At 45.0% G+C, this 27,776-nt stretch overlaps 1 protein-coding gene across 1 annotated transcript in view; it reads left to right on the top strand.

Annotated features, from left to right (window-relative positions):
- The window catches only part of LOC143957711 (hydroperoxide isomerase ALOXE3-like), a 181,562-nt gene that overhangs the window by 6,304 nt on the left and 147,482 nt on the right, over positions 1 to 27,776 (top strand). The window contains exons 2-3 of the mRNA XM_077467406.1: positions 18,037 to 18,235; positions 27,209 to 27,290. Of these exons, the coding sequence (XP_077323532.1) occupies positions 18,037 to 18,235; positions 27,209 to 27,290 (281 nt within the window). The remainder of the gene's footprint in view (positions 1 to 18,036; positions 18,236 to 27,208; positions 27,291 to 27,776) is intronic.

Below are 27,776 nucleotides of genomic sequence, written 5' to 3'. Positions count from 1 at the left end.
TATAGATATATGGGCGTCTGAGAGAAAGAGAAGCGTGTCATCTGCAAGGGCTGCGACTTTATATGTTTGGTAATGAATCTGTATTCCCTTTATGTCTGGATTAGATCAGATTCTGTTTAGTAACGGTTCCAGTGTGAGGACGAACAAGAGAGGGGATAGGGGAAACCCTGTCTTGTACCATTGTGCAAATTGAAGGCGGTAGCAGGCATGTACTGGCCATTGGGACTACCGGGAGTTTCCCGGTGGGCCGATGGCTCAGTGGGACACTCTGATGTAAGGGGGTGGTGATGGGACACTCTGATGTAAGGGGGTGCTGATGGGCCACTCTGATGTAAGGGGGCTGGTGATGGGACACTCTGATGTAAGGGGGCTGGTGATGGGACACTCTGATGTAAGGGGGTGCTGATGGGACACTCTGATGTAAGGGGGCTGGTGATGGGACATTCTGATGTAAGGGGCTGGTGATGGTCCACTCTGATGTAAGGGGGTGCTGATGGGACACTCTGATGTAAGGGGGCTGGGGATGGGACACTCTGATGTAAGGGGCTGGTGATGGGCCACTCTGATGTAAGGGGGTGCTGATGGGACACTCTGATGCAAGGGGGCTGGTGATGGGACACTCTGATGTAAGGGGGCTGGTGATGGGCCACTCTGATGTAAGGGGCTGGTGATGGGCCACTCTGATGTAAGGGGGTGCTGATGGGACACTCTGATGCAAGGGGGCTGGTGATGGGACACTCTGATGTAAGGGGGCTGGTGATGGGACACTCTGATGTAAGGGGGCTGGTGATGGGACACTCTGATGTATGGGGGTGCTGATAGGACACTCTGATGTAAGGGGGCTGGTGATGGGACACTCTGACGTAAGGGGCTGGTGATGGGACACTCTGATGTAAGGGGGTGCTGATGGGACACTCTGTTGTAAGCGGGCTGGTGATGGGACACTCTGATGTAAGGGGGCTGGTGATGGGACACTCTGATGTATGGGGGTGCTGATAGGACACTCTGATGTAAGGGGCTGGTGATGGGACACTCTGTTGTAAGGGGGCTGGTGATGGGACACTCTGATATAAGGGAGTGCTGATGGGACACTCAAAATGTATGTGGGCCAGTCTGGATGAAGTCCAGGGCCAAATTTCTGTCCCAGTCCAGCCCTGGGCGGTAGGGTCAGAATATAGAGCTTTTATATATGCTCTCATTCGAGGTAGAATAGCAATGTGGGCAGGGGGCGGACTGACCATTCGGCCACTGTCCGAGGGCCCCATGCCACTAGGGGGCCACTAGGGGGCCCCATCAGGGTTGCCAGACTCTGTAAAACCAGGGACAGTATGTAAAAAAAATCTGTGTTTTATTTACATCTGTCATGTCCCTTACCGACATCCTTTTGGTCTAAAAATCCAGAGATTATAGCTGCCCCACCTCTCCAGTACCTTCTCAGCCAATAGAAACATGTCTGTGTATCCTGTGTGATTGTATATTGTGTGGCCCCATAATCTCTAATTGCCTGGGGGCCCCATAATCTCCTATTGCCCGGGGGCCCCATGAGTTGTCAGTCCACCCTTGAATGTGGGTTAAGACAGCGTCAACATAGTCCTAGGCCACTCTGTCGAACGCCTTCTCAGGGTAAAGGGAGAGGAAAAAAGGCTTGTTTCTTTTTGGATGTAAGCCAGTGGTTTATGTTTATTGCTTTGATCATATGGTCACGTCCTTCTCTACCGGGAATAAAGCCTACTTGATCAAAGGATATAAGGGAGGCTAATAAAGGGAGAAGTCTATTCGCTAATATTTTGGCATATATATTTACATTCGACATTGATCAGGGAAATTGGCCTATAGTTTGTAACCCGATTGTGATCTTTACCTTCTTTGGGAATAACTAGACATGTGCAAAAGGAAAAAAAAAATGTTTAGTTTCGTTTCGATTTAATTCGTTAATTAATTCATTCATTAAGTTATATTCGTTAAATTCGTTTTCGGATTTCGTTTCATTTTCTACCAAGTTCGAAAAATCGGTCGCATTCGAAAATATTTCAAGTAAATTTGAAAAATATTTCTACCGATTTCGAAATGATTTCAACATCATTCGAAATTATTTCAACCGCATTCTAAACTATTTCAACCGAATTCAAAGATATTTTGCGACCCGAATTTAGGGCCATGTATCTCAGGGTCACTTGGTGCTAGAAACTCCAAATTTGGAGATGTTGTAGTGCTAGTTTTATTGTGTTTGCATACCAAATTTGGTGTTTCTAGCTTTAAGTGACCCCGAGATATGTGGCCCCAAATTTGGGTCGCGAAATGTAATTCTCTGCTGCAGAAAAGTGCTTGACATTTTGTGACCCGACTTTGGGGCCACGTATCTCGGGGTCACTTAGTGCTAGAAACTCCAAATTTGTATATGTTGTAGTGCTAGTACTATTGTGTTTGCATACCAAATTTGCTATAAGTTACCCCAAGATATGTGGCCCCAAATTCAGGTCTCAAAATGTCATTCTCTGCTGCAGAAAAGTACTTGGCATATTGTCCATATCTGGGGTCACTTGGTGGCAGGTGACGTGGCAAGTGGACAATCCACAACTTGGTCACGTGGCACTCGTGCGCGGTCACATGGCACTCATGTCAGGTCACGTGGCACTCGTGGCTGGGAACGTGGCACTCGTGTCAGGTCATGTGGCACTCGTGGCAGGTCACGTGGCACTCTTGGAAGGCCATGTGGCACTCATGGCAGGTGTCGTGGCAAGTGGACAAATACAATACACAACTTGTGGCAAGTGGACAATGACATACAGCATATGTACTTGCCTTACGATCGACATCCGTGACTTCTTCAATCAGGCATGTTGACAACTTCATTGATGTGATAAATATAAATGAAATAAGATGTGTGTAATTTTTTGCACTGTACACTGCAAGTATGAGAAGTTGATGTGACAGATGTATATAAGTAACCATCTTCCAAAATTTCTAATTCAAATAGAAAAGGTTAGAACAGAATAGAAAAAAAATATAATTTAATAGAATAAAATAGAAAGAATATACAATCATCTTCTGAAATTCAAATTTGAATAGAATAAATGAATTTCGAATAGTATGAATTCAAATTTTTTAATTAATTAATTTTAAATTTGATTAAAATAAAATAGAAAATAGACTAGAAAAACGATAGAACAGAATAGAATATATTATATTTTATTCTGTTCTATTGTTTTTCTAGTCTATTCTTTTATATTCTATTAAAATCTTTTCTATTAAAATTGAAATCATTATATACTAAATTCGAATTTCGGAAGATAGTTTTATATATATATATTTCCGACATTTGAATTTCGTATAGAATGAATTTGAATTTGAATAGAAAGATTAGAATAGAAATAGAGAATAGACTAGAACAATAGAACAGAATAGAATATAGATACTATCTATTTCATTTTTTATTTTTTTGCAGAATTAGCATCCATTTCATTTTTTGCTGATCTCCTGCAGACTATTAGTATCTATTTTGTTTTCTCACCAGATCTCCTGCAGACTATTAGCATCTATTTCTTTTTTTAGAAGATCTCCTGTAGACTATTAACAGCCATTCCACTTCTTTTTTTTTTGCAGATCTCCTGCAGACTGTTAGAATCAATTTCATTTTTCTTTTTTTTTTTTGCAGATTACTATTTATTTCCATCAGATCTCCTGCAGTATATTAACATCTATTTCATTTTTTTTGCAGATCTCCTGAAGACTATTAGCATCTATTTCATTTTTATATATTTTTTTTGCATTAGAACAGCCATTTCCTTTAGATATAGATGCTAATAGTCTGCAGGAGATCTGCAAAAAATGAAATAAATGTTAATATACTGCAGGAGATCTGATGGAAATAAATAGTAATCTCCAAAAAAAAAAAAGAAATTGATTCTGATGGAAATAAATAGTAATCTCCAAAAAAAAAAAAAAGAAATTGATTCTAACAGTCTGCAGGAGATCTGGAAAAAAAAAAAGACGTGAAATGGTTGTTAATAGTCTGCAGGAGATCTGGTGAGAAAACGAAATAGAGACTAATGGTCTGCAGGAGATCTGCAAAAAATTGAAACAGATGCTAATAGTCTGCAGGAGATCTTATAGAAACAAATAGTAATCTGCAAAAGAAATAAAAAATGAAATAGATAGTATCTATATTCTATTCTGTTCTATTGTTTTCCTAGTGTATTCTCTATTTCCATTCTAATCTTTTCTATTCAAATTAATTCTATATGAAATTCGAATGTCAAAAAAAAAAATAAAAAAAATAAAAAAAAATATATATATATATATATATATATATATATATATATATATATATATATATATATATATATATATAAATAAACATCTTCTGAAATTCACATTTAGTATATAATGATTTCGACTTTAATAGAAAATATTTTAACAGAATATAAAAGAATAGACTAGAAAAACAGTAGAACGGAACAGAATAAAATATAATATATTCTGTTCTGTTCTATCGTTTTTCTAGTCTATTTTCTATTTTATTATAATCTTTTCTATCCAAATTTAAAATTAATTAATTAAAAAATTTAATTCATACTATTCGAAATTCTAATTTATTCTATTTGACATTTGAATTTCAGAAGATGGTTGTATATTCTTTATATTTTATTCTATTAAATTATATTTTTTTTCTAATCTTTTCTATTTGAATTAGAAATTTTGGAAGATGGTTACTTACTTATATACATCTGTCACATCAACTTTTCATACTTGCAGTGTACAGTGCAAAAAAACACACATCTTATTTTATTTATATTTATGGTATCAATGAAGTTGTCAGCATGCCTGATTGAAGAAGTCACGGATGTCGATCACAAGGCAAGTACATATGCTGTATGTCATTGTCCACTTGCCACGTCACCTGCCACATGTTGTGTATTGTCCAATTGCCATGACACCTGCCACGAGTGCCACATGACCAAGTTGTGGATTGTCCACTTGCCACGTCACCTGCCACATGTTGTGTATTGTCCACTTGCCACATCACCTGACACGAGTGCCGCATGACCAAGTTGAGGATTATCCACTTGCCACGTCACCTGCCACAAGTTGTGGGGTTCCTAGCACCAAGTGACCCCGAGATATGGACAATATGTCAAGTACTTTTCTGCAGAAGAGAATGACCTTTTGCGCCCCGACTTTGGGGCCACTTATAGCTAGGAACTCCAAATTTGGTATGCAAACACCGTAGAACTAGCACTACAACATCACCAAAGTCGGGTCGCAAAATGTCAAGCACTTTTCTGCAGCAGATAATGTCATTTTGCGACCCAATTTTGGGGCCCCGTAACTCGGGGTCACTTGTAGCTAGAAACCCCAAATTTGGAGATGTTGTAGAGCTAGTTCTACTGTGTTTGCATACCAAATTGGGGTTTCTAGCTATAAGTGGCCCCAAAGTCGGGTCGCAAAATGTAATTTTTCAAATTTGAATTTGAATGCACATGTCTAGGAATAACAGATATGTGTGCTTCCAATAGTTGTTCTGGTGGATTTTGTACGGATTGGAGTGAGTGAAAAAGAATTCAAGAATCTAGGCTTTAGAATATTAGTGAATGTCTTAGCCCTTGTACACACGGTCGGAGAATCCATCGGAATGTGTCCTATCCATGGGCGTCCGCAGGTAGGGACAAGGGGGGTCAAGTGCCCCCCCCCTGGAATCAGGGATCGCATCTTAAATTCAGCACAGTTGCATCGCTATTGGGGTTTGGGCAGCCCGCACCCGGTTGCCACCCGCCAGTGGGGTGACACCATCAATGTGCTTCCAAGCTCCCCCATCAAGGTGCTGCCAAGCTCCCCCATCAGTGTAGTGTGAGTTCTTTTGCCTACTCAGTCCAGCAGAGAACTCAGCAGCGCTGTGACAGGAGAAAGGCAAGCTGCGGGCTATCAGAGGTTTCCCCCAGGTGCCCCCACTTTCTCCTGTCAGGGAGAAGAGATGGCAGCTCTCACCAGGTTCCCCGCCCAGCTTCCTGCCCACTCCGTTACTTCCTCATTGGCCATAACTAAGGGCCAATCAAAGGAGACTAGGAGAGGAGAGCATCATGGGACATGTAGTCCCAAAGATTGGAGGCCTTATTTTCCACAGGGAGGAGGCTACAGCTCGATCAAGAGAGAGATTGAGAGACTGCAGCCTGGAAAAAGCTGAGGGAGAGAGCGCTACAGGACAAAGAATGATTGTGCTGGCCAGAAGCCAGAGAGAGCCACGCTGCCCAGCACCACCAGAGAGAGAAACACCAGAGCCACTACCAGGGTGCAGACTTGCTACACTACTGACCAGAGTTGGCCTGAGGAACCCAGAGTGAGCGATCGTCCAGCCGGAGGGATCACTGCTGTAGTTTCGCTGGGTCTGGTAAGAGGGCCTGTTGGCCATTATCCATTACTTATCCTAGGGACTGTACTACATCTGTAGTCTCTGACCATGATAATATGATAATGACATTGTCGAAAAGGTGCAGTGAATGGGTGACCCTAAAATGATGCCCCCCCCTGAAAAAAGTTCTGCGGATGCCCATGGTCCTATCAGACCGTGTCGTCGGATAATCCGACTGTGTGTGGTATGCATCGGACTGATTCCGTCGGAATATCCATTGGACCCAATTTTCCAACATGTTGGAAATATTTCCCAACCAACTGGTCCGGTCAGACATACTCCGATCATGTGTAGAGAATTTTGATCGGATCAAGTGGCACGCATGCTCAGATCAAATTCCTACATCAAAGCTATTGGCTACTAGCCTGAATGTAGTCCATCGTAACGAAATTACGTCATCACGTTCTGAAAGATCGGATTTTTCGACAACTTAGTCCGACCGTGTGTATGCAACAGTTTCGGACAAGATCCGACGGGCAAAATCCGATGGACAAAATCCGACGGATTTGGTTGTCGAAATCTCCGACCGTGTGTACAGGGGCTTATACTCTTGTAGGGGGTAGTCCATCTGGTCCTGGGGCTTTGACTATTTTCAAGTCCTTGATAGCTTTATCGAAATCAGGGCCTGAAATTGGGGCTTCAAGTTCTTGGTCCATGTTTGATGTTATTTGGGGTGGGGCCAGTGGCGTAACTAGAACCTTCAGGGCCCCGATGCAAGAAACTATGAAGGGCCCCCCTGAACCCGAGCCAGGGCTCTTCCCTCCGAGTCCGGCGGTGGAACTCCAGGGCGTGGTCACAGGTATGACCTTTGTGAGCCCTGTAGTTCCACCACTGGTATCAGTCGTTTTTTTTAATTATTTTTTTTTATTTTTAGGTGCCCCATTGGGGGACTGTCCCTAGGCAGGATGGGGTCCCCGTCCCCAGAAGAGATGAGGTCCTTTTCCGGGACTCTGGCTGGGGAAAACAGACTCGGACTGAGCGGCAATACATGGAGCAGGAGAGGGGTACTCTGAGGAGCCGGCTGAGGACACAGGTCATGCGGGGAATGCACAACTAAAGAGCAGCCAGTGCGATAGTCGAGCATGGAGCTCTGCTAGTCACCCTCCACCTCCAGCCACCCGTGTGCATGGTGCACTGGTACCACTAGCTGCCTATGCTGCTGCTGGCCATATGTAGAGGGGGCTGCATGGGCCCCCTGCATCAAAGGGCCCGGTTGCGGTTGCAACTGCTGCACCCCCTATAGTTACGCCCCTGGGTGGGGCTATATTTCTGTAGGACGTTTTGTATGAGATTTGATATTTTTTCTGTGCTGTGGGGACATTTAGGGTTGGATAGAATGTTATACAGAGTTTGATAGTAAAGTTCAAACTGTTTTGCTATCTCCTCATTAGATGAATGTATAGTGCCTTTTTTTATCTCTTATTTTGGTGTATTGTGGATGCGACTTTTTTTATTCTGAACTGCTTTTGCTAGCATTTTTCCCACTTTTGTTACCTTGTCCATAATATATCTTATGTCGTAGTATGTATTATCTTTTCGTTTTGATGCTTCGCTCTTCAGATAGTGTTGCTCTAGCATTTGTTAGTTCGTCTAGTGTCGCCGCCGCCGCCGCAACAGTGCATTTTGTGTGTCATTTCCAGTCTATGGATTTGATAAATCAAAAGAGATTTTATCCTTGATTGATGTTCCTTCTTTTGTCTGGCTCACTTGGCAATGAATTCTCCCCTAATAACACATTCATGTGCTTCCCATTGTATGAATAGTGAGGTTTTCGTCATTTTGATTTTGTGTGAAGTCGTTTTTTTTTAGTTTGTCATTGAAATGGTGAACATTTATGGGGTCTTTCAGGATGGATGTGTTGATTCGCCAAGGTTTAGTTTTAATGATTTTTTTCTGGAAATGTTCGCCCTTGTACACACGGTCGGAGATTCCGTCGGAATATGTCCTATCGGACCGTTTTGTCCGATATTCCGACTGTGTGTGGTCTCCATCGGACTGTTTCCGTCGGAATATCCGACGGACCAATTTTTCCAACTTGCCGGTAAAATTTTCCGACAAAACGCTCCGATCGGACATACTCCGATCATGTGTAGCCTCCTCCGATCGGACTAAGTGCCACGCATGCTCAGATCAAATTCCTAGACCAAAGCTATTGGCTACTAGCCTGAACGTTGAAATTTTAAAAAAATTTTAACAAAGCCGCGCTTAGGCATTACAGGAACCAGAAAGAGTACAGAAAGCAAAAAGCATACAAATATCTATATATACGGGTTGCAGCCCCCCAACCAAGAAATCCCCGCAAGGGTCTTTCAAAATAATCAATAATCTCAGGAGAAATGTGGGGTGTCTGGCACTACCCGATCTCAACGGTGAATACCACCCTTATTTCCACTAAGTACAATATTACCACAGTACAGTAAGTTATTCGTTATAAGTTTGTAGAAAACAATCGTAATAATAAAAATTCAATAGATTGTGCATAAGGAGATTACAAAAAATCTTCTAAAGTGCTTTGTGCAAGAATAGGTGCTACATATAATACTTAATATGAATCGCATGCGTTTTCACAGAATTCCCTATATATGTTATATTATTCACTATCAATGAACCTCAAAAAAATCAAGCTAAAATGCAACCTCATGAAAAAACAAAAACTATTGCGACTATAAAGTTTGCTATATGTACCACAACCCCAGACCTTATATGCCCAAATGTGCAAAAAAATGCAGAAAAATCTAACTAAATATATGTGTATACAATAATTATCAACCCAAATATTTATATATTATAGAAAAAAAGAAAACTATATATATATATATATATATATATATATATATATATATATATATATATATATATATATGTATATATATATATATATATATATATATATATATGTATATATATATATATATATATATATATATATATGTATATATATATATATATATATATATATATATATATATATATATATATAATTATGTGCTGTAAATCCAAAAATTAAAAATTTCCCAAACAGCATTAAATAGACAGTAAAGCCAAAAAAAATATAATAAAAAAACAAAAAATCAGAAAAAAAGAGAAAAACAAAAAAAGAAAAAAAACAAAGAAAAACCACAAAAAAACACAAAAAAACACAAAAACACAAAAAAAAAGAAAAAACACACAAAAAAAGAAAAAAAACACAAAAAAAACCCACAAAAAAAACACAAAAAAAAGAAAAAAAAAACAAAAAAAACACAAAAAAAAGAAAAAAAAAACCCACAAAAAAACACAAAAAAACCCACAAAAAAAAGAAAACACAAAAAAAACCCCACAAAAAGCACAAAAAAACACAAAAAAAACACAAAAAAAAACACAAAAAAAAAACACAAAAAAAAAGAAAAAAACACAAAAAAAGAAAAAAAACACAAAAAAACACAGTCCCGTCATAACGAAATAACGTCATCACATTATGTACAATCGGATTTTCTGACAACTTAGTCCGACCGTGTGTAAGCAACACCACTTCCGGACCTCTTCCGGAATTAATCCGTCGGATTTGGTTGTTGGAATCTCCGGCCGTGTGTACAAGGGCTTAGTGTCGTAAGAAATAGGGTGGTGGTCAGATAAGGTCATGGTTTCAATTGTTGATTTCTCCAGTAATTTGAGGTCAGGCTGGGATAAGAAGAAGTAATTGATTCTAGGATATTTCTGATGGACAGAAGAGAAGTAGTTAAAGTCTTTAGTTTGTGCGTTTAGAGTTCTCCATGCGTCATGTAACAGTAAATCTTGTAGTTGTATTTTAATTTGTTCAATGCTCTATAAGGAAGGCTTGAAGTACCGTTTGGCATGTTTATGAGTGGGATTTAGGGGGATATTGAAGTCCCCCCCCCCAAAATGAGGATGCCTGGGGCCAAAATTGTTAGTAAGACTTTCATTTTACGGAAAAATTCTGCCTGTTTTATATTTGTGGCATATACCGTATTTATCGGCGTATAACACACACTTTTTTCCCCTTAAAAGCAGGGGAAAATCGTGGGTGCGTGTTATACGCCAATCCCCCAAAATTCTGAGCCTCTGGGCGGCTTTCAGCCGCCTTCGGCTCTTCAAGGCGACTTTCGGCCGCCTTCGGCCATTATCGGCGGCTTTCGGCCATCTTTGGCCGTTCTTGGCAGCTTTTGCCCGCCTTCGGCTCTTCTCACCCGCCTTCGGCCGTTCTCGGCAGCTTTCGGCCACCTTCGGCTCTTCTCGGCGGCCGAAAGCTGCAGAGAATGGCCAAAGGCGGCCGAAAGCTGGCGAGAAGAGCCGAAGGCGGGCGAAAGCTGGCGAGAAGAGCCGAAGGCGGCCGGAGGCCCGCCGAGAACTACCGCACGCCGCCGAGATACACATCCGGCTCTCTATCTTGGCGGCGGCATTTTTAAAAAATAAAATACAAATAGCAAATAAAATAGGCATGGCTGCAATGGGGGACAAGGCTGCAAAAGGCTGCAATGGTGGACAAGACTGCATAAGGCTGCAATGGTGGACAAGGCTGCATAAGGCTGCAATGGTGGACAAGACTGCATAAGGCTGCAATGGTGGACAAGACTGCATAAGTCTGCAATGGTGGACAAGGCTGCATAAGGCTGCAATGGTGGACAAGGCTGCATAAGGCTGCAATGGTGGACAAGACTGCATAAGGCTGCAATGGTGGACAAGGCTGCATAAGGCTGCAATGGTGGACAAGACTGCATAAGGCTGCAATGGTGGACAAGGCTGCATAAGGCTGCAATGGTGGACAAGACTGCATAAGGCTGCAATGGTGGACAAGACTGCATAAGGCTGCAATGGTGGATAAGACTGCATAAGGCTGCAATGGGGGACAAGATTGCAATGGTGGACAAGGCCGTATAAGGATGCAATGGTGGATAAGGCTGCATAATGCTGCAATGGGGGACAAGATTGCAATGGTGGACAAGGCCGTATAAGGATGCAATGGTGGACAAGGCTGCATAAGGCTGCAATGGTGGACAAGGCTGCAGATGACACTGATGGGCATATAAATGTAAGTTTTTTTTTTTCCCCTTAAACTTCCCTCCTAAAAGTTTTTTTTCCTTTAAAATTCCCTCCTAAACTTGGGGTGCGTGTTATATGCCGGCGCGTGTTATACGCCGATAAATACGGTACGTTTGCTATGGTGATGGGATAAGATCCCAATTTTCCTTTGAGGAATATGTATTTGCCTTCAGGGGTCCTGCATAGAATCTAGAAGATTGAATGGGGTCTGTTTTGAAATCAGTATAGAAACTCCTTTTGTTTTCCCCTCAGAATTGGTTTGTGTGGAAAGATAGCGGAAATCTGTTATCCTTAAGTATTGGAATCTTGTCAGTTTTAAAGTGAGTTGATGCAGATGATGTTGGCTTTTTTTGTTTTTGGAATTCTTTAAGAAATGTGGATCTTTTTTTTTTCAGGGACGTTGAGTCCTTTTGCGTTTTATTGGAAACCATTTTAATGATAATGGAGTGCATTGATTTTTGTGGATGGGCATGATGATTGGTTGGGTGTTACGAAGTTGGGTGTGTTAGTTGTTGGATTTTCAATCCAAAAGCTTCTGAAATGTGTGCCTAGTGCGTTTGCTTTTTAGAAACTTGGTGTAGTTTGTTCAATTTCAGTGGTGGTCTGGTTAGTGTGCGGAGGTTTGGAGGGGGAATGAAGAATGGAGAAGATATAAAATAAAATAAGGGTATAAGTGTGTGTGTGTGTGTGTGTGTGTGTGTGTGTGTGTGTGTGTGTGTGTGTGTGTGTGTGTGTGTGTGTGTGTGTGTGTGTGTGTGTGTGTGTGTGTGGGGGGGGGGGTGGGGGGGGGGGGGGTTGGAGATAACCTGGAGGTAGGTTTAGACCTGCTAGTCTACCCTAATTAAAAGGTCCGGTAGGTTCAAAGGGTAGGGGAAAGTCTACCCTTTGTGTGTGATTGAGGTCTAATCGAGTCTAGATGGAGTCTTGTTGTATTATATCGAATGCACAAACAAAAAGAAGAGGCAGGTCTTTTCTTTCCCTTCGCCTTTTCTTTGATCTATATTTACTAGCACTGCGGAGCAGCTAGCCTATGATATTTTCAAATGGTTCCAGATTGAGGTAAATAGAGTGTTTTTAGGGAGAAGTCACACATGAGACATTTGAAACCTTTTATATTTTATGTTATGAGGTATAAGGATAGGGGATTCTATATATTGACATGTTGGTGCATTAATTCTTGCTATAGAGTACTAATGCCTGTTCACTAAACAATGTAAATCGATATGAATAAGCCCTTGTACACATGGTAGGAAATTCCGATGGAAAATGTCCGTGTTGTCGGATAATCCGACCGTGTGTGGGCTCCATCGGACTTTTTTTTCCCATCGGAATGTCCGACCAACAAAGTTTGAGAGCTGGTCTATAAAATTTTCCGACAACATGATCCGATCGGACTTTGTCCGATCGTGTGTAGAGAATTCCGATCGGACAAAGTGCCACGCATGCTCAGATCAAAATTACGAAGACCAAAGCTATTGGCTACTAGCCTGAACGTAGTCCCGTCGTAAACGAAATAACGTCATCACGTTCTGAACGATTGGATTTTCCGACAAAATTTGTCCGACCGTGTGTATGCAACACCAGTTTCGGACAAAATCCGTCAGAAAAAAAAATCAGACGGAATGTCCGACCGTGTGTACAAGGGCCAAAGGTTAATTATACAATCTTAGGCATTTATGTAGATCAGCCACTAGAGGGAGCCATTCTATAAGGAAATTAAAACTTGTATAAAATAACAGATCATAAAACGTAGATTATGGGTAGAGATGGCTTTGCGGTTCGCGGTAAACTTTGCTTGTTCTCGATTCGCCAAATGCGTTTACATTGTGAAAGGAACTTTGACCCATGACACATCCATCATGGGGTACAGGACAGCCAATTGAGACATTTCAGCACATGGACATACACAGCCGTGGCCAGGAAGTGCCATGGTGTTCTGAAATGCAGAAACGTTCGAGCCACAATGAAAACTGCCAGAGGACACTAGAGCCAGGGAAAAAGAGGAAAAACAAAACAAACTGCTGCCATGGAGGAAAACCGATGTCACAGGCACCATCTTCAGACCCTACCAGTTCAGCTGCACCACTCTGGTCGTCCTGTCGTGGGCATACATGGGCTGCCCCCCCTCCCCCCCATCAGGGCATTATGCCTGGAACCACTCACCCGCCCTGGGTTCTTACACCACTTCATCGATATGCCCGACTCTGGCCCGAAGGGGGCTCATTCGTCCAGACGGGACATCAAATAAAACATAAGTGCGCATGCTGTAAGTGGTCCAAAGAGGAGGACAAAAAAGGAACGCAGTCTCTGGCTGAGAGCTCACATTTATGGGAATGGAGTCCTATAACATCGGAGAGGAGATGGGGTTAACCCACACGTGGACTGCCATGGAGTCTGTCAGGAAACATAGATCAAGGCTACCAATGAAATATAAAACCACTAAAAATGTTTTAGCACTTGAGAAATAAATAACGGGAAGACTTATTAAAACTTGACATATTTCTCTAAAAGTTTTTTTGTTGCTTTCACTATATGTTTATTACACTGAATAATTAGTTGATCATTAATAGCGATTTTTAATGAGATTTGTTATGTTTTTTTTTTTTTTATATGAGCACAGTATTTATGCATATGCATGGTTGCCAACTGTCCCGAATTTCCCGGGACATTCCCGGGATTAGGACATTTGTCCCAAATTAATTTTGTCCCGGGAAATGTCCCGGGAAATTAGATTCGTCCCAGGAAATTCAAATTTCCTGTTTTTTGCCGCCGGCCGCAATTTTTAAAAAGACCAGAATCTGGTCTTCAATAGAGAACCTGTGGCGCCGCCCACCCCCGCTGCCAGTGTGTGTGAAGAGCAGTGGGCAGTGCTACAGTTCAAAGTCAGCGCAGCAACAATGGCTGCCGCTTGGAGGACAGGAGATCATCTGTCCTGTCGGGGGGGGGGGGGGGGCAGTCCGTGCAGTGAGTATGTCGGGGGCCAGTCTGTGTATGTGGGGGCCAGTCTGGGGATCTGGGGGCCAGTCTGTGTATGTGGGGGCCAGTCTGGGGATGTGGGGGCCAATCTGGGGATGTGGGGGCCAGTATGTGGGGGCCAGTCTGTGGATGTGGGGGCCAGTCTGTGGATGTGGGAGCCAGTCTGTGGGGGCCAGTCTGTGGATGTGGGGGCCAGTCTGTGGGGGCAAGTCTGTGGATGTGGGGGCCAGTCTGTGGATGTGGGGGCCAGTCTGTGGGGGCCAGTCTGTGGATGTGGGGGCCAGTCTGTGGATGTGGGGGCCAGTCTGTTGGGGCCAGTCTGTGGATGTGGGAGCCAGTCTGTGGATGTGGGGGCCAGTCTGTGGATGTGGGGGCCAGTCTGTGGATGTGGGAGCCAGTCTGTGGGGGCCAGTCTGTGGATGTGGGGGCCAGTCTGTGGATGTCGGGGCCAGTCTGTGCAGTATGTGGGGGCCAGTCTGTGCAGTATGTGGGGGTCCGTCTGGAGATGTGGGGGCCGGTCTGTGGATGTGGGGGGGCAGTCTGGATGTCAGAGGGGCACCAGATGTAAGGAGGGGCTCCGCTGACGGACACAGATGTGAGGAAGGCTGCTCTGATGGGGCACCTGATGTAAGGACAGACTCCGCTTGGGACACCTGATGGAATCTGGTGGCAGGCAACGTGGCTAGTGACACACTCAGGGCTCCCACTGATTCTGCATTATGGTGAGTTGAATGATTTAATTTAATATTACAAAGTAATAATACACTTCAATCATCCTGTCACCATAACAATCATGGCGCTGGGATGATTGAAGCGCTAACACCAGGTATTTGGAGTATTTTTATCTGCTGATTGTCAAACTCTGGAAAACACATATTGCTATTGGGGTGTAGGATCGGGGGGCTGCTGTCCCTCCTTCCCCCCTCCTTTCCCTCTCCCCCCTCCTTTCCCTCTCCTCCCACATTCATCTAAGGCCGCGTACACACGGGCGGACTGTCTGCCCAACTTAGTCCGCCGAAACACATTTCAGCGGACAGTCCGCTCGTGTGTGGGCTTCAGCGGACTTTTTCAGCGGACAGTCTGGCGGACTAAGTCTTTCGGAATTTCCGTAAGATTGTCCGTCCAAACTTGGTTTCAGCGGACAGTCCGCCCGTGTGTGTGCCAGTCCGCCCTACTTTTGAAATGAGCGGACTTTTCCCGCCCGGAGAAAAGTCCGCTCATTTAGAGCGGGTATCCAGGTAGGCGGGGCCCGCGACGGAGACGTCGCTGGCCCCGCCGCCTGGTATGGACTTAAAGGGGAACCCCAACGCCGAAAAAAATCGGCGTGGGGTCCCCCCCAATTTCACAACAGACCCTTGTCCGAGCACGCTACCCGGCCGGCCAGGAAAGGGGGGGCAAGCGAGCGCCCCCCCCCCCCCTCCTGAGCCGTACCAGGCCGCGTGCCCTCAACATGGGGGGTGCCTTGGGGAAGGGGGGGCCGCACGGCCCCCCCACCCCAAAGCACCTTGTCCCCATGTTGATGAGGACAAGGGCCTCTTCCCGACAACCCTGGCCGTTGGTTGTCGGGGTCTGCGGGCGGGGGGCTTATCGGAATCCGGGAGCCCCCTTTAATAAGGGGGCCCCCGGATACCGGCCCCCCACCCTATGTGAATGAGTATGGGGTACAATGTACCCCTACCCATTCACCTGTAAAATAAAAGTACCAAAAAAACACAACACACGAGATAAAATATTTTATTGCACAGCTCCGGGGGTCTTCCGTCTTCGGGGGTCTTCTCGCCGGACTCCTCCGCTATCTTCTTGTAGCTCTTTTGCTAGCGGAGCAGTCCGGCTTTCTTCCTCCCCGCCGCCGGCCTCTTTCTCCCGACTTCGGAGGTCTTGTCCCCCTCTTCGGTTCTTCTGCCGGGCCACCGCACCTTCTTATAGCTCTTTTACAGGCGGTGGCCCGGTCTTCTGTCGCCGCTGTCGCCGCCGCCTTCCGTTCTTCTTCTTCTTCTTCTTCTCCAGGAGATGTTGCCTCGACGATCTCTCCGGCCGGAATGCCAGAGCCGCGCTGCGCGCCCACTTATATAGTGACAATGGGGCGGTGTCACATGGTATATGTCACATGGGTTGGTCACATGGGTTGATGTCACATGGGGACTATGACATCGTAAGGGGGCGGGGTCACCATGTGACACCAACCCATGTGACATATACCATGTGACACCGCCTCATTGTCACTATATAAGTGGCCGCGCAGCGTGGCTCTGGCATTCCGGCCGGAGAGATCGTCGAGGCAACATCTCCTGGAGAAGAAGAAGAAGAAGAAGAACGGAAGGCGGCAGTGACAGCGGCGACAGAAGACCGGGCCACCGCCTGTAAAAGAGCTATAAGAAGGCGCGGTGGCCCGGCAGAAGAACCAAAGAGGGAGACAAGACCCCCGAAGTCGGGAGAAGAGGCCGGCGGCGGGGAGGAAGAAAGCCGGACTCCTCCGCTAGCAAAAGAGCTACAAGAAGATAGCGGAGGAGTCCGGCGAGAAGGCCCCCGAAGACCGAAGACCCCCGGAGCTGTGCAATAAAATATTTTAACCCTGTGTTTGTGTTTTTTTTTGTACTTTTTTTCACAGGTGAATGGGTAGGGGTACATTGTACCCCATACTCATTCACATAGGGTGGGGGGCCGGTATCCGGGGGCCCCCTTATCAAAGGGGGCTCCCGGATTCCGATAAGCCCCCCGCCCGCAGACCCCGACAACCAACGGCCAGGGTTGTCGGGAAGAGGCCCTTGTCCTCATCAGCATGGGGACAAGGTGCTTTGGGGTGGGGGGGCGCGCGGCCCCCCCTTCCCCAAGGCACCCCCATGTTGAGGGCACACGGCCTGGTACGGCTCAGCAGGGGGTGCGCTCGCTCGCCCCCCTTTCCTGGCCGGCCGGGTAGCATGCTCGGACAAGGGTCTGTTGTGGACTTGGGGGGGACCCCCACACCGATTTTTTCGGCGTTGGGGTTCCCATTTAAGTTCATTCCAGGCGGCGGGGCCAGCGACGTCTCCTTCGCGGGCCCCGCCTACCTGGAGACGCGCTCGAAATGAGCGGACTTTCCTCCGCGTGTGTGGGCGAGTCCGTTCATTTCAAAAGTAGAGCGGATTGTATGGCGGACTTAGTCCCCCGTATTAGTCCGCTCAAAAAGTGCCGTGTGTGGGCAAGTCCGTTCATTCAAAAGTTAGGACGGACTGTCTGTCGGATTGTCTGACGAACTTAGTTGGGCAGACAATCCGCCCGTGTGTACGCTGCCTTAGACTCTAACCACACCCCTTTGAGCCACGCCCCATGTAAGCCACGCCCACTGTTTTACGTAAACCACGCCCATATTTTGCCTCACCTTTTTATATGCCACACCCTGAATTTTTTTTTTTTTTTTTACAATGTTGGCAACTATGTATATGTTGGGAGCGCAGCTCTTTATTTAGTTGCATTTTTCATAAAGTACAAAATGTATCACTTGATCTTTAATCTACTTTTTTTTTTGAAAAAGTCTGTTGATATCTTCCCCGCACGCCCCTTTGAATTATCCATGACCAGTGCTTAGATTTGTAGTGTGTGCAAAACCTCTAAAATTCTACTTTTGGCTTTTCCAGCTGACAGAGTTTACGATCCCTGGAAACGAAGACATTGGAGAGCTCCTGTTTATTAGGCTGTCCATGCAGAGCTACCTAAATTTCCCCCTGGATCCCTGGTACTGCAATTATGTCAACGTGACCTGTCCCGAAGGCCAAACCTACCAATTCCCGTTGTATCAGTGGATCTTAAAACGTGTGGAGATCCCGGAAGGGAAGGGTGAGATACGACTTTATCATTCTTATTATTATTATCGGAATTCTATTTAACTATCTCTTCTGTGTATTTCATTTTCCATGTGAGGCAGATGTGAAATAATACCGAAACATTAATGGTATGAGTTTAATTGTGGAGATCCTCAGGGCAGGACTTGGGTGGTGCGGGCCCCTGGGCTTGGGTCACTTTCGGGGCCCTACCTTCTATACATTACTGTATTTATTGGCGTATAACACGCGACCGGCGTATAACACGCACCCCATGTTTAGGAGGGAATTTTAAGGAAAAAAAGTTTTACCCCTTCCCGCCAAGCGTACGCAGATATGCGTACTCAGCTTCCGGGGGGTATACCGGGATGATGCCCGCACCTGCAGGCATCATCCCAGTACCGTTTTCTTCAGCAGGCGATTGGCTTTCCAGCCATAACAACCGATGCGGCTAAAAGCCGCTCGGCTGTTATGCCGGAGGAGCGGGAGGGATGTCCCCCCCCTCCCGGGGATGTCCCCCCCCCTCCCGGGGATGTCCCCCCCCTCCCGCCGCCTCCTGCCGCTGTTACCGGTGCTCCCGTTCGATCAGGGGCACCGATTCCTGGTGCGATGCCTCCGGCCGCTGGGGAGGAACTGGAACGAAGCCATAATCGGCTTCGTTCCAGTCTCCTCATAGTAAACGCGGAAGCGACATCATGACGTCACTTCCCGTTTACTCGGCTGCCAATGGCGCCGGTTTTAAAAAAAATATACGGTATTCAGAATCGCCGTTTTCGGCGATCTGAATACATTGAAGTGTAAAGTAGGGGTGGGGGGGGTCTTTTAGACCTCCCGATCCCTCCATAAAGAGTACCTGTCACCACCTATTACTGTCACATGGGATGTTTACATTCCTTGTGACAGCAAAAAAAGTGATCACATTTTTTTTTTTTAAACAATTTAGTCATTTTAAAATAAATTAAATAAATAAACATTTTTTTTTTAAAGCGACCGCCATCCCCGCGAGCTCGCGAAGCAAAGAAAACGCATACAGAAGTCGCGCCCGCGTATGTAAACGGTGTTCAAATCACACATTTGAGGTATCGTCGCGATCGTCAGGGCGAGAGCAATAATTCTAGCACTCCTCTGTAACGCTAACCTGGTAACCGTAAAAAAATTTTAAAGCGTCGCCTATTGAGATTTTTAGGTACCGTACTTTGTCGTCAATCCACAAGTGCGTGCAATTATAAAGTGTGACATGTTTGGTATCTATTTACTCTGCGTAACATTATCTTTCACATTATGCAAAAAAATTGGGCTAATTTTACTGCTTTTTTTTTTTTTTTAATTCATGAAAGTGTTCCCAAAAAGTTGCGTTTAAAACACCGCTGCACAAATACCGTATGGCATAAAATATTGCAACAATCGCCGTTTTATTCTCTAGAGTCTCTGCTAAAAAAAAAAATATATATATATATATATATATATATAATGTTTGGGGGTTCCAAGTAATTTTTCTAGCAAAAAATATGAATTTTAACTTGTAAACACCAAATGCCAAAAATAGGCTTAGTCATGAAAGGGTTAAGGAAAAAAATCAAATTTAAATGCCCATCAATGCAGCCTTATCAGTGTCCATCTTCAGCCTTGTCCATCCATCTGCAGCCTTGTCCATCCATCTGCAGCCTTGTCCATCCATCTGCAGCCTTGTCCAGTGTTATTTGCAGCCTTGTCATTGCAGTCTTGAAGTTTAAAATGGAGCTGCCGAGATACATAGTCTTCTTTATCTCGGCAGCTCTCGGATCCTCTAAGCGTCTCTTGGCGGCTCTCAGTGGCTAAGGGTCCTCTCGGCGGCTGCGGTCCTCTCACAGTCCCGAGCGGAGCCGGAGAGTAGCCGAGTTACTCAAGTCGGCTCACAGTCACGCCCAGTCCCTGTGTTATGTCCGTCATATGGCGGGACTGGGCGTGACCGTGAGAGGTGCGGAGCCGAGTACACTTGGCTATGCATCGCGCCCACGGGGCCCCCTATTGGGGGCGGGTGCCCATGGGCTTGAGCCCAGTCAAGCCCAATGGTAAGTCCAGCCCTGGAGATCCTTAAAACTCTACTAAAGTTCAAATAAGCTTGCTGCGAAAGTGCAGTTTGTCCTTCCCCACCCATCTGTGTGGTGTACTATGTGTGCTTCTATTGGCTTTGTCTTCTATTTCGCACTCCCCCCCCCCACCCCCCATTTGGCCCAACAATGGACATCTCTTCTATAGTAATGTTCGGAGATTCTTTCACGCATTTGTGTAGAAAAAGCAGAGCCTGGTTTTGAGGGTTTTTGGAAACTAGGATGTACGTAGAGGGTAGAGATTTGGGGGTTTGCTGGAGGGGAGGGTCGGCATTTATTAGAACGTTTTTTTTTTTATAATAGTATATTCATAGTTCCACCCATGACACAGTACTACAGTTTATTAACACAACAACCAGTTATCAGTCCTCTTTATTTTATTAACTGCACCATACTGGGAATATCTAATGCCAAGCTGCTATGGGGCACAGTGAAATTTAGGTATTTGGGTATCTGAATGTCAGGAAGGGCATGCCAGTAGACAACATGGTCCCTCCGGACAGACTTCACAGTAGAGGTCGACCGATATGGTTTTTCTCTGGCCGATGCCGATATTTAGAAATCGTGGCGGCCGATGGCCGATATATGATGCCGATTTTTTTGGGCCGATATGTTAGGCCGATTTTTTTTATTTATTTTTTCCTTTTTTTTTTTCCCCCTTCATCTCATAAAATCTAAGTTGGACACCTTTCACACCGGGGCGTTTTTTCAGGCGATTTTGGGCTAAAAATAGAGCCTGAAAAATTGCCTTCAAAACGGCTCCCCCTTCAGTCTGTGTGAAAGCCCCCGAGTGCTTTCACAATGAGGAGATGCGCTGGCAGGACGTTAAAAAAATAAATAAATAAATAAATCCTGCAAGCAGCATCTTTGGAGTGGTGTAAACCGCTCCTCCACCACTCCTGCCCATTGAAATGAATGGTCACCACTGCTGAAGCGCATGCAATGCGATTTTGCAGCAACGCGTCACTGCCCCCCCGCTAGCAGCCGAATAGCGGGGCTAAAATGACGGTAAATCGCTGCTAAAACTTGCAGCGTTTTACCGCCAACGCCTGCCCGATCCAGTGTGAAAGCAGCCTTAATAAGTGATGCAGAAAATTTCTTACACATTTATTAACCACTTGCTTACTGGGCACTTAAACCCCCCTCAGTCCCAGACCAATTTTCAGCTTTCAGCGCTGATGCACTTTGAATGACAATTGCGCGGGCATACAACACTGTACCCAAATGAAATTTTTATCATTTTTTTCCCACAAATAGAACTTTCTTTTAGTGGTATTTAGTTACAGCTCGGAGTTTTATTTTTTGCTAAACAAACAAAAAAAGATGCAAAAAAAAAATCACATTTTAATAGTTTGTTATAAAATTTTGCAAACGGGTCATTTTTCTCCTTCATTGAAGTGCGCTGATTAGGCGGCACTGATAGGCTGCATTGGTGGGCACTGATAGGCTGCCTTGGTGGGCACTGATAGGCTGCACTGGTGGGCACTGATAGGCATAGTTAAGGCGGCACTAATAGGCACAGATAAGGCGGCACCGATGGGCACAGATAAGGCGGGACTGATGGGCAAAGATGGGCACAGATAAGATGGCACGGATGGGTGGCACGGATAAGTGGTACGGATGGGTGGCACGGATGGGCACTGATAGGTACCACAGATAGATGGGACTGATGGGCACTGATAGGTGGCATAAGTGGTTGAACAAAACAAACCTCCAATCAGTTCACTTGTATGTATAATTTAGATTAAAAAAAAAAACTATTTATTAAATACACAAAAACAGGTACTCAAAATTTTTGGACGAAAAAAAAAAAAGAAAAGGGCTAACTTGCGTTTGAAAGACCTCTGCGCAAATACCGCGTCACATAAAATATTGCAACAACCGCTATTTTATTCCCTAGGGTCTCTGCTAAAAAAAAAAAAAAAAATATATATATATATATATATATAATATATATATATATAATTTTTGGAGCTTCTGAGTGATTTTCTAGCAGAAAATACTGGATTTTTACTTGTAAGCAACAAGTGTCAGAAAAGATTTAGTCTTTAAATGGTTAAACTGAGAACTTCTACACAGGGAGTTCAGCCCATTGAAGAAGAAACATTGTATTCACTTTGATCTTTTCTTGGCAGCCCAGAGAGGAGGAAAGTCCTTCACTGATGTCTTCAGGCAACTTACATTGACTTCTATCACAGAAGTCTTTTGCAAGTCTCGCTGAACACGTAATCGGCTTTTTTATCAGCACAATCGGCCGATGCCGATTAATTAAAAAAATGCCAAATATCGGCCGATATATCGGTCGACCTCTACTTCACGGGATAATTCATGTTTCCTCTTGTAGACATAGCTAATACTTATGTGCATGCATAGGTGCGCATACACATGCTCATTGGCGTGCTCACGTGCATTTGTGAGAGATGTTGGCGCCAAAGGAGCTATTTAAACTGCGCCAGTTCTCAGAATCAGAGCTGCTCTGTCTTCGGGCCCGCCCTGTATCCTGTGACTCTGTCATTCTGCATCATCATTCCAGTTGCTGACCCAGCTAGTCCAACATCTCTCGCCAAACTCCGCTTGCACCGACCCTGGCTTTTCCCTGACCACCTCTTCTGCATGCTCCATTTGCTTCTGTTCCACTGATTGGTTCTTGACTAGGGATGAGCTTGGTGTTCGACTCAAACATCAGCCCTTTCGTCTGTTTGGCAAATTCAGAACTTTGTGAATGAATGAATGAAATACTTGTATAGCGCACAATGCGAACTGAATCGCCTCTAGGCGCTGCCTAGACCATTGTGGACCATTTGCACCATATTCGTGTGGTGCGAACGGTCCACAATGCACTACGCCATCGCAGTGCATTGCTGGCTCATGATTGGCCAAGCATGCACTGTGACCCCGCATGCTTGGCCAATTATCACAGGCAGGATGCCTGTGGCCAATTATAGCTCAGGGGGTTTAGTACACACCCAACACTATATAAGGCCGCCAGTGCGGCGGCCTTGTGTAGTGTGTTCCGGCATGCAGGGAAAGAGCTAGATAGGCAGGGGCAGTGTGTTCTTTTCTCAGCCATCTGCAGGAGTTAGTGGGTGTTGTGTGCCTCCAGCACAGTATACACCTGTAGCTACACTTTATTGCTGGTGTTCTCTAATACAGCCATCTGCAGGAGTTAGTGGGTGTTGTGTGCCTCCAGCACAGCACAGTATACACCTATATCTACCCTTTATTGCTGGTGTTCTCTAATACAGCCATCTGCACGAGTTAGTGGGTGTTGTGTGCCTCCAGCACAGTATACACCTGTATCTACCTATTATTGCTGGTGTTCTCTAATACAGCCATCTGCAGGAGTTAGTGGGTGTTGTGTGCCTCCAGCACAGTATACACCTGTATCTACCCTTTATTGCTGGTGTTCTCTAATACAGCCATCTGCAGGAGTTAGTGGGTGTTGTGTGCCTCCAGCGCAGTATACACCTGTATCTACCCTTTATTGCTGGTGTTCTCTAATACAGTCATCTGCAGTAGTTAGTGGGTGTTGTGTGCCTCCAGCACAGTATACACCTGTATCTACCCTTTATTGCTGGTGTTCTCTAATACCGTCATCTGCAGGAGTTAAAGTGGGTGTTGTGTGCCTCCAGCACAGCACAGTATACACCTGTATCTACCCTTTATTGCTGGTGTTCTCTAATACAGCCATCTGCAGGAGTTAGTGGGTGTTGTGTGCCTCCAGCGCAGTATACACCTGTATCTACCCTTTATTGCTGGTGTTCTCTAATACAGTCATCTGCAGGAGTTAAAGTGGGTGTTGTGTGCCTCCAGCACAGTATACACCTGAAGATACCCCTTATTGCTGGTGTTGTCTGTTGCATATCTTGCATATTTGCCTTTAAAATTAGCACTTTTGATTTTGAACGTTCGAGTCCCATAGACTTTAATAGGGTTCTAAAGTTCGTACGAATTTTAGGTCCATTAGAAGGTTCTGGTGCGAACCGGGGGGGGGGGGGTGTTCGGCTCATCCCTACTCCTGACTTGGCTTGTACCGTGACCATGCTCTTGCCAACTCCTGTGTACCTGATCTGTCCTGCCAGTGCATGACCTGGCCTGCTTGACTCTTCTAATCTTCCTGTTGTTTCCAGTACTTGCCTTACATCCTGCTGGGCCTGCTGTTCCACAGTCTGCTACCGGTGTATTTATCACCTGCCCAGTGTGGCCAGTATCGGCCTGCTTCAGTCTGCCACCCACCATCTGTCTACCAGCCCGCCTGCTTCATTAAAGACTATTGATGACTTCTCCTGCCTAGCATGGATACCTGTTCTGCTGCTATCAAGACTTACAGGCACTAGTGCCACTTTGCACTCCTGCGCCCTCTGTCCACACTACCAGGTACCCCGAGTCAGAGGTGTAAGAGAGGCCTTCCTCATCATTTCAAGCTCTGCTACGCAGGTACTGATGCTGCAGAGCCCAAACATTAACTCAATAGCACTATAGAGCTCAGTCTTAATTGGGATTGGCTGTTTGGTACTTCTATCACAGGGGTGTCAAGCTCAATTTATTTGTGGGCCCCATCAGCATTGTGGTTGCCCTCAAAAAATTCTTTGTCAGTTTAGGTCAATAAATATTCTTCTACATATTTTTTGGTAAAAAAAAAAATCGCAATAAGCATATATTGATTGGTTTGCGCAAAAGTTATAGCGTCTACTAAATAGGGAATAGATTTATGGCATTTTTATTATAATTTTTTTTTTTTACTAGTAATGGCGGTGATCTGTGATTTTTAGTGGGACTGCAACATTGTGGCACACACACAGCAGACACTTTTGACACATTTTTGAGACCATTGACAATTATACAGCGATTGGAGCTATAAAAATGCACTGATTACTGTGTAAATGTCACTGGTAGGGAAGGGGTTAACACTCGGGGGGGGGGGGGTGTGATAATTTTTGAGACCATTGACAATTATACAGCGATTGAAGCTATAAAAATGCACTGATTATTGTGTAAATGTCACTGGTAGGGAAGGGGTTAACACTCGGGGGGGGGGGTGATCAAGGGGTTAAATGTGTTCCCTCAGTGTGTTTCTAACTTTGGGAGGGGGGGGTGGGACTGACTAGAGGAGGAGACATATCGCTGTTCCTACTTAGACACACATGCATCTCTGTTCTAGCACTTGTGCCTGCGATCCCGCGTGGCCGGAAGTCATCGGGCCCTCTGGCCACACACATCGAGTCCCCTGCCGTGTCTGCTATAGCTGTTTAAATGGCCGACCTGCAGCTACAGTGATTTGTGGGGAAGAGCCAACCTGCCACAGTATGACAGTGGCTGGTCAGCTACTGGTTAAAGGGGCAATACATACCAGTAGGGTTGCCACTTGTCCAGGATTCACCCGGACAGTTCGGGTTTTGAATCATGTGTCCGGGTTTCAGTCCACCTGAAACCCAGACACATTATTCAGACCAGACTGTGGCTCCACAAGTAACCGAGATAGTGTGGTTGCCACTGCGGGCGGCTGTTTGGGGGCAGGTTTCGCATCCCTGAAGGGCGGGGTGATGATATCGGCAAGAGCAATTTGGCCACACCCACTGGTGCGCTCTGTGCGCTACATTACTATTCTCCTTGGGGCACCCAAATGTGTCCCAGGTCTTTTTTAATACTATAGTGTTTACTGCAACAACAAAAAATGGCCTGTGCTGCAAAAGTGTTCGGGTTTGGCTTGAAGAAAAGGTGGCAACCCTACGTACCAGAAGTGCGTTATGTGCAGAGTTCAGGGGCGCTCTATGCACAGAGTGCAGATTCAGGGGTGTGCTCTGTACAGAGTGCAGGACTGAGGAGTGTGCTACATACAAAGTGCAGGGTTTTAGGGGTGTGCTATAACCAGTGTGAAGGATTCAGCTCTCTTTCACAGGCTATTCACTTCTCACTTCCTCCCCTGACCGCTGCACCACTCTACCCAACCCCCCACCTCTGCACACATCTCCCTCCATAGCCCCACCCCCTCCCCCAAAAGCTTCCTCCGCATCTCAACCACACCCCACGCTGCTGGTAACTGCTGGCAGTGTAGGTGGCTCCGCCTCTTTCTCCCTTGCAGGGAGATCATTGGTGGGATCACAATGCAGCTTACTATTTGATGCCCCATCGCACACACCGCACCTGCATCTTCCTTGTCGCCGCTGTGAGTGCAGGGCGGGCAGGGATCAGTGAGAGCCGCTGAATGGCTTCTGTGTTTACAAGTGACGCTGGTGAGTGAGAAGCCGGAGGTGGCGGAACAGACTTCTGCCACGTTCCAGGTGAAAAAAGCCCTGGGTGCAAAGGCCACATGAAATGGCCTGGAGGGCCAAGTATTTGTATCTGACACAGGCATAGCTCCCAACTGTCCCTGATTTGGAGCAATGTCCCTCATTTGTCCCTCGTTCCTCCTCATTTGTCCCCCGTTCCTCCTCATTTGTCCCCCGTTCCTCCTCATTTGTCCCTCGTTCCTCCTCATTTGTCCCTCGTTCCTCCTCATTTGTCCCTCATTCCTCCTCATTTGTCCCTCATTTTGGTCTGATCTGTAAAGTTGTATATAAAATGCACTTTTTATCCATCAAAAAGTGTTCCCAGAGCTAAACCTTTCATCTGATCTCTAAATTGCTGCATCTGTAAATTCCTAAAGTCGATATAAAGGAAGAGTAATGGTAAAAAAGCACTTGTGGGTTCAACCAATCGTGTTCTTTTTTTTTTACAATTCTTCTTTAATGGGGCGTGGCAAGGGGGTGTGTCCTATGCCTGCGTACTTTTGCTGATTGGTGTCCCTCATTCCCATCTCAAAAAGTTGGGAGGCGTTGGGAGGCGTGCAAATGTGCTAAATGGGGGGGGGGGGGTATTGCAGTAGCAAATATGTGAATTTATAAACTCTTTTGTTTCAGGTGTTGTGATCACTAAAAATACTTCCCCCGCTCTCCAGCAACAAAGAAAATTAGAACTGGGGAAAAAAAGAGAAACACACAAGTAAGTGATCGGCACCTACCTTCTATCTCTGTGTGGTGGGAGGGGCGTTGTCCATTATGAGGATATACAAAAATAGAGCCACAATTTTGTAAAAAAAAACTCATTATTTTTTTACTTTTTGCTATAATAAATATCCTTCCAAAAAATATATAAAAAATATATTTTTTTTTCCCTCAGTTTAGATTACGTATTCATCTACATATTTTTGGTAAAAAAAAAAAAAATCACAATTAGCGATTATTGATTGACAATTTTGAAAAAAAAACTCATTATTTTTTTTTACTTTTTGCTATAATAAATATCCCCCAAAAAATATATAAAAAAATATTTTTTCCCCTCAGTTTAGGAGATTATGTATTATTCTACATATTTTTGGTAAAAAAAAAATCTCAATTAGCGATTATTGAACAAAAGTTATAGTGTTTACAAAATAGGGGATAGTTTTATAGAATTTTTATTCATTGTTTTTTTTTTTTACCAGTAATG

This window comes from Lithobates pipiens, unplaced genomic scaffold, assembly GCF_037356315.1.
Source record: "Lithobates pipiens isolate NorthernLeopardFrog02 unplaced genomic scaffold, aLitPip1_a1.2 Scaffold_55, whole genome shotgun sequence".
In the NCBI taxonomy this organism is placed as follows: domain Eukaryota; kingdom Metazoa; phylum Chordata; class Amphibia; order Anura; family Ranidae; genus Lithobates; species Lithobates pipiens.
The sequence above is the reverse complement of the archived record's forward strand: the minus strand, read 5'-3'. Positions and strand labels throughout refer to the sequence as shown.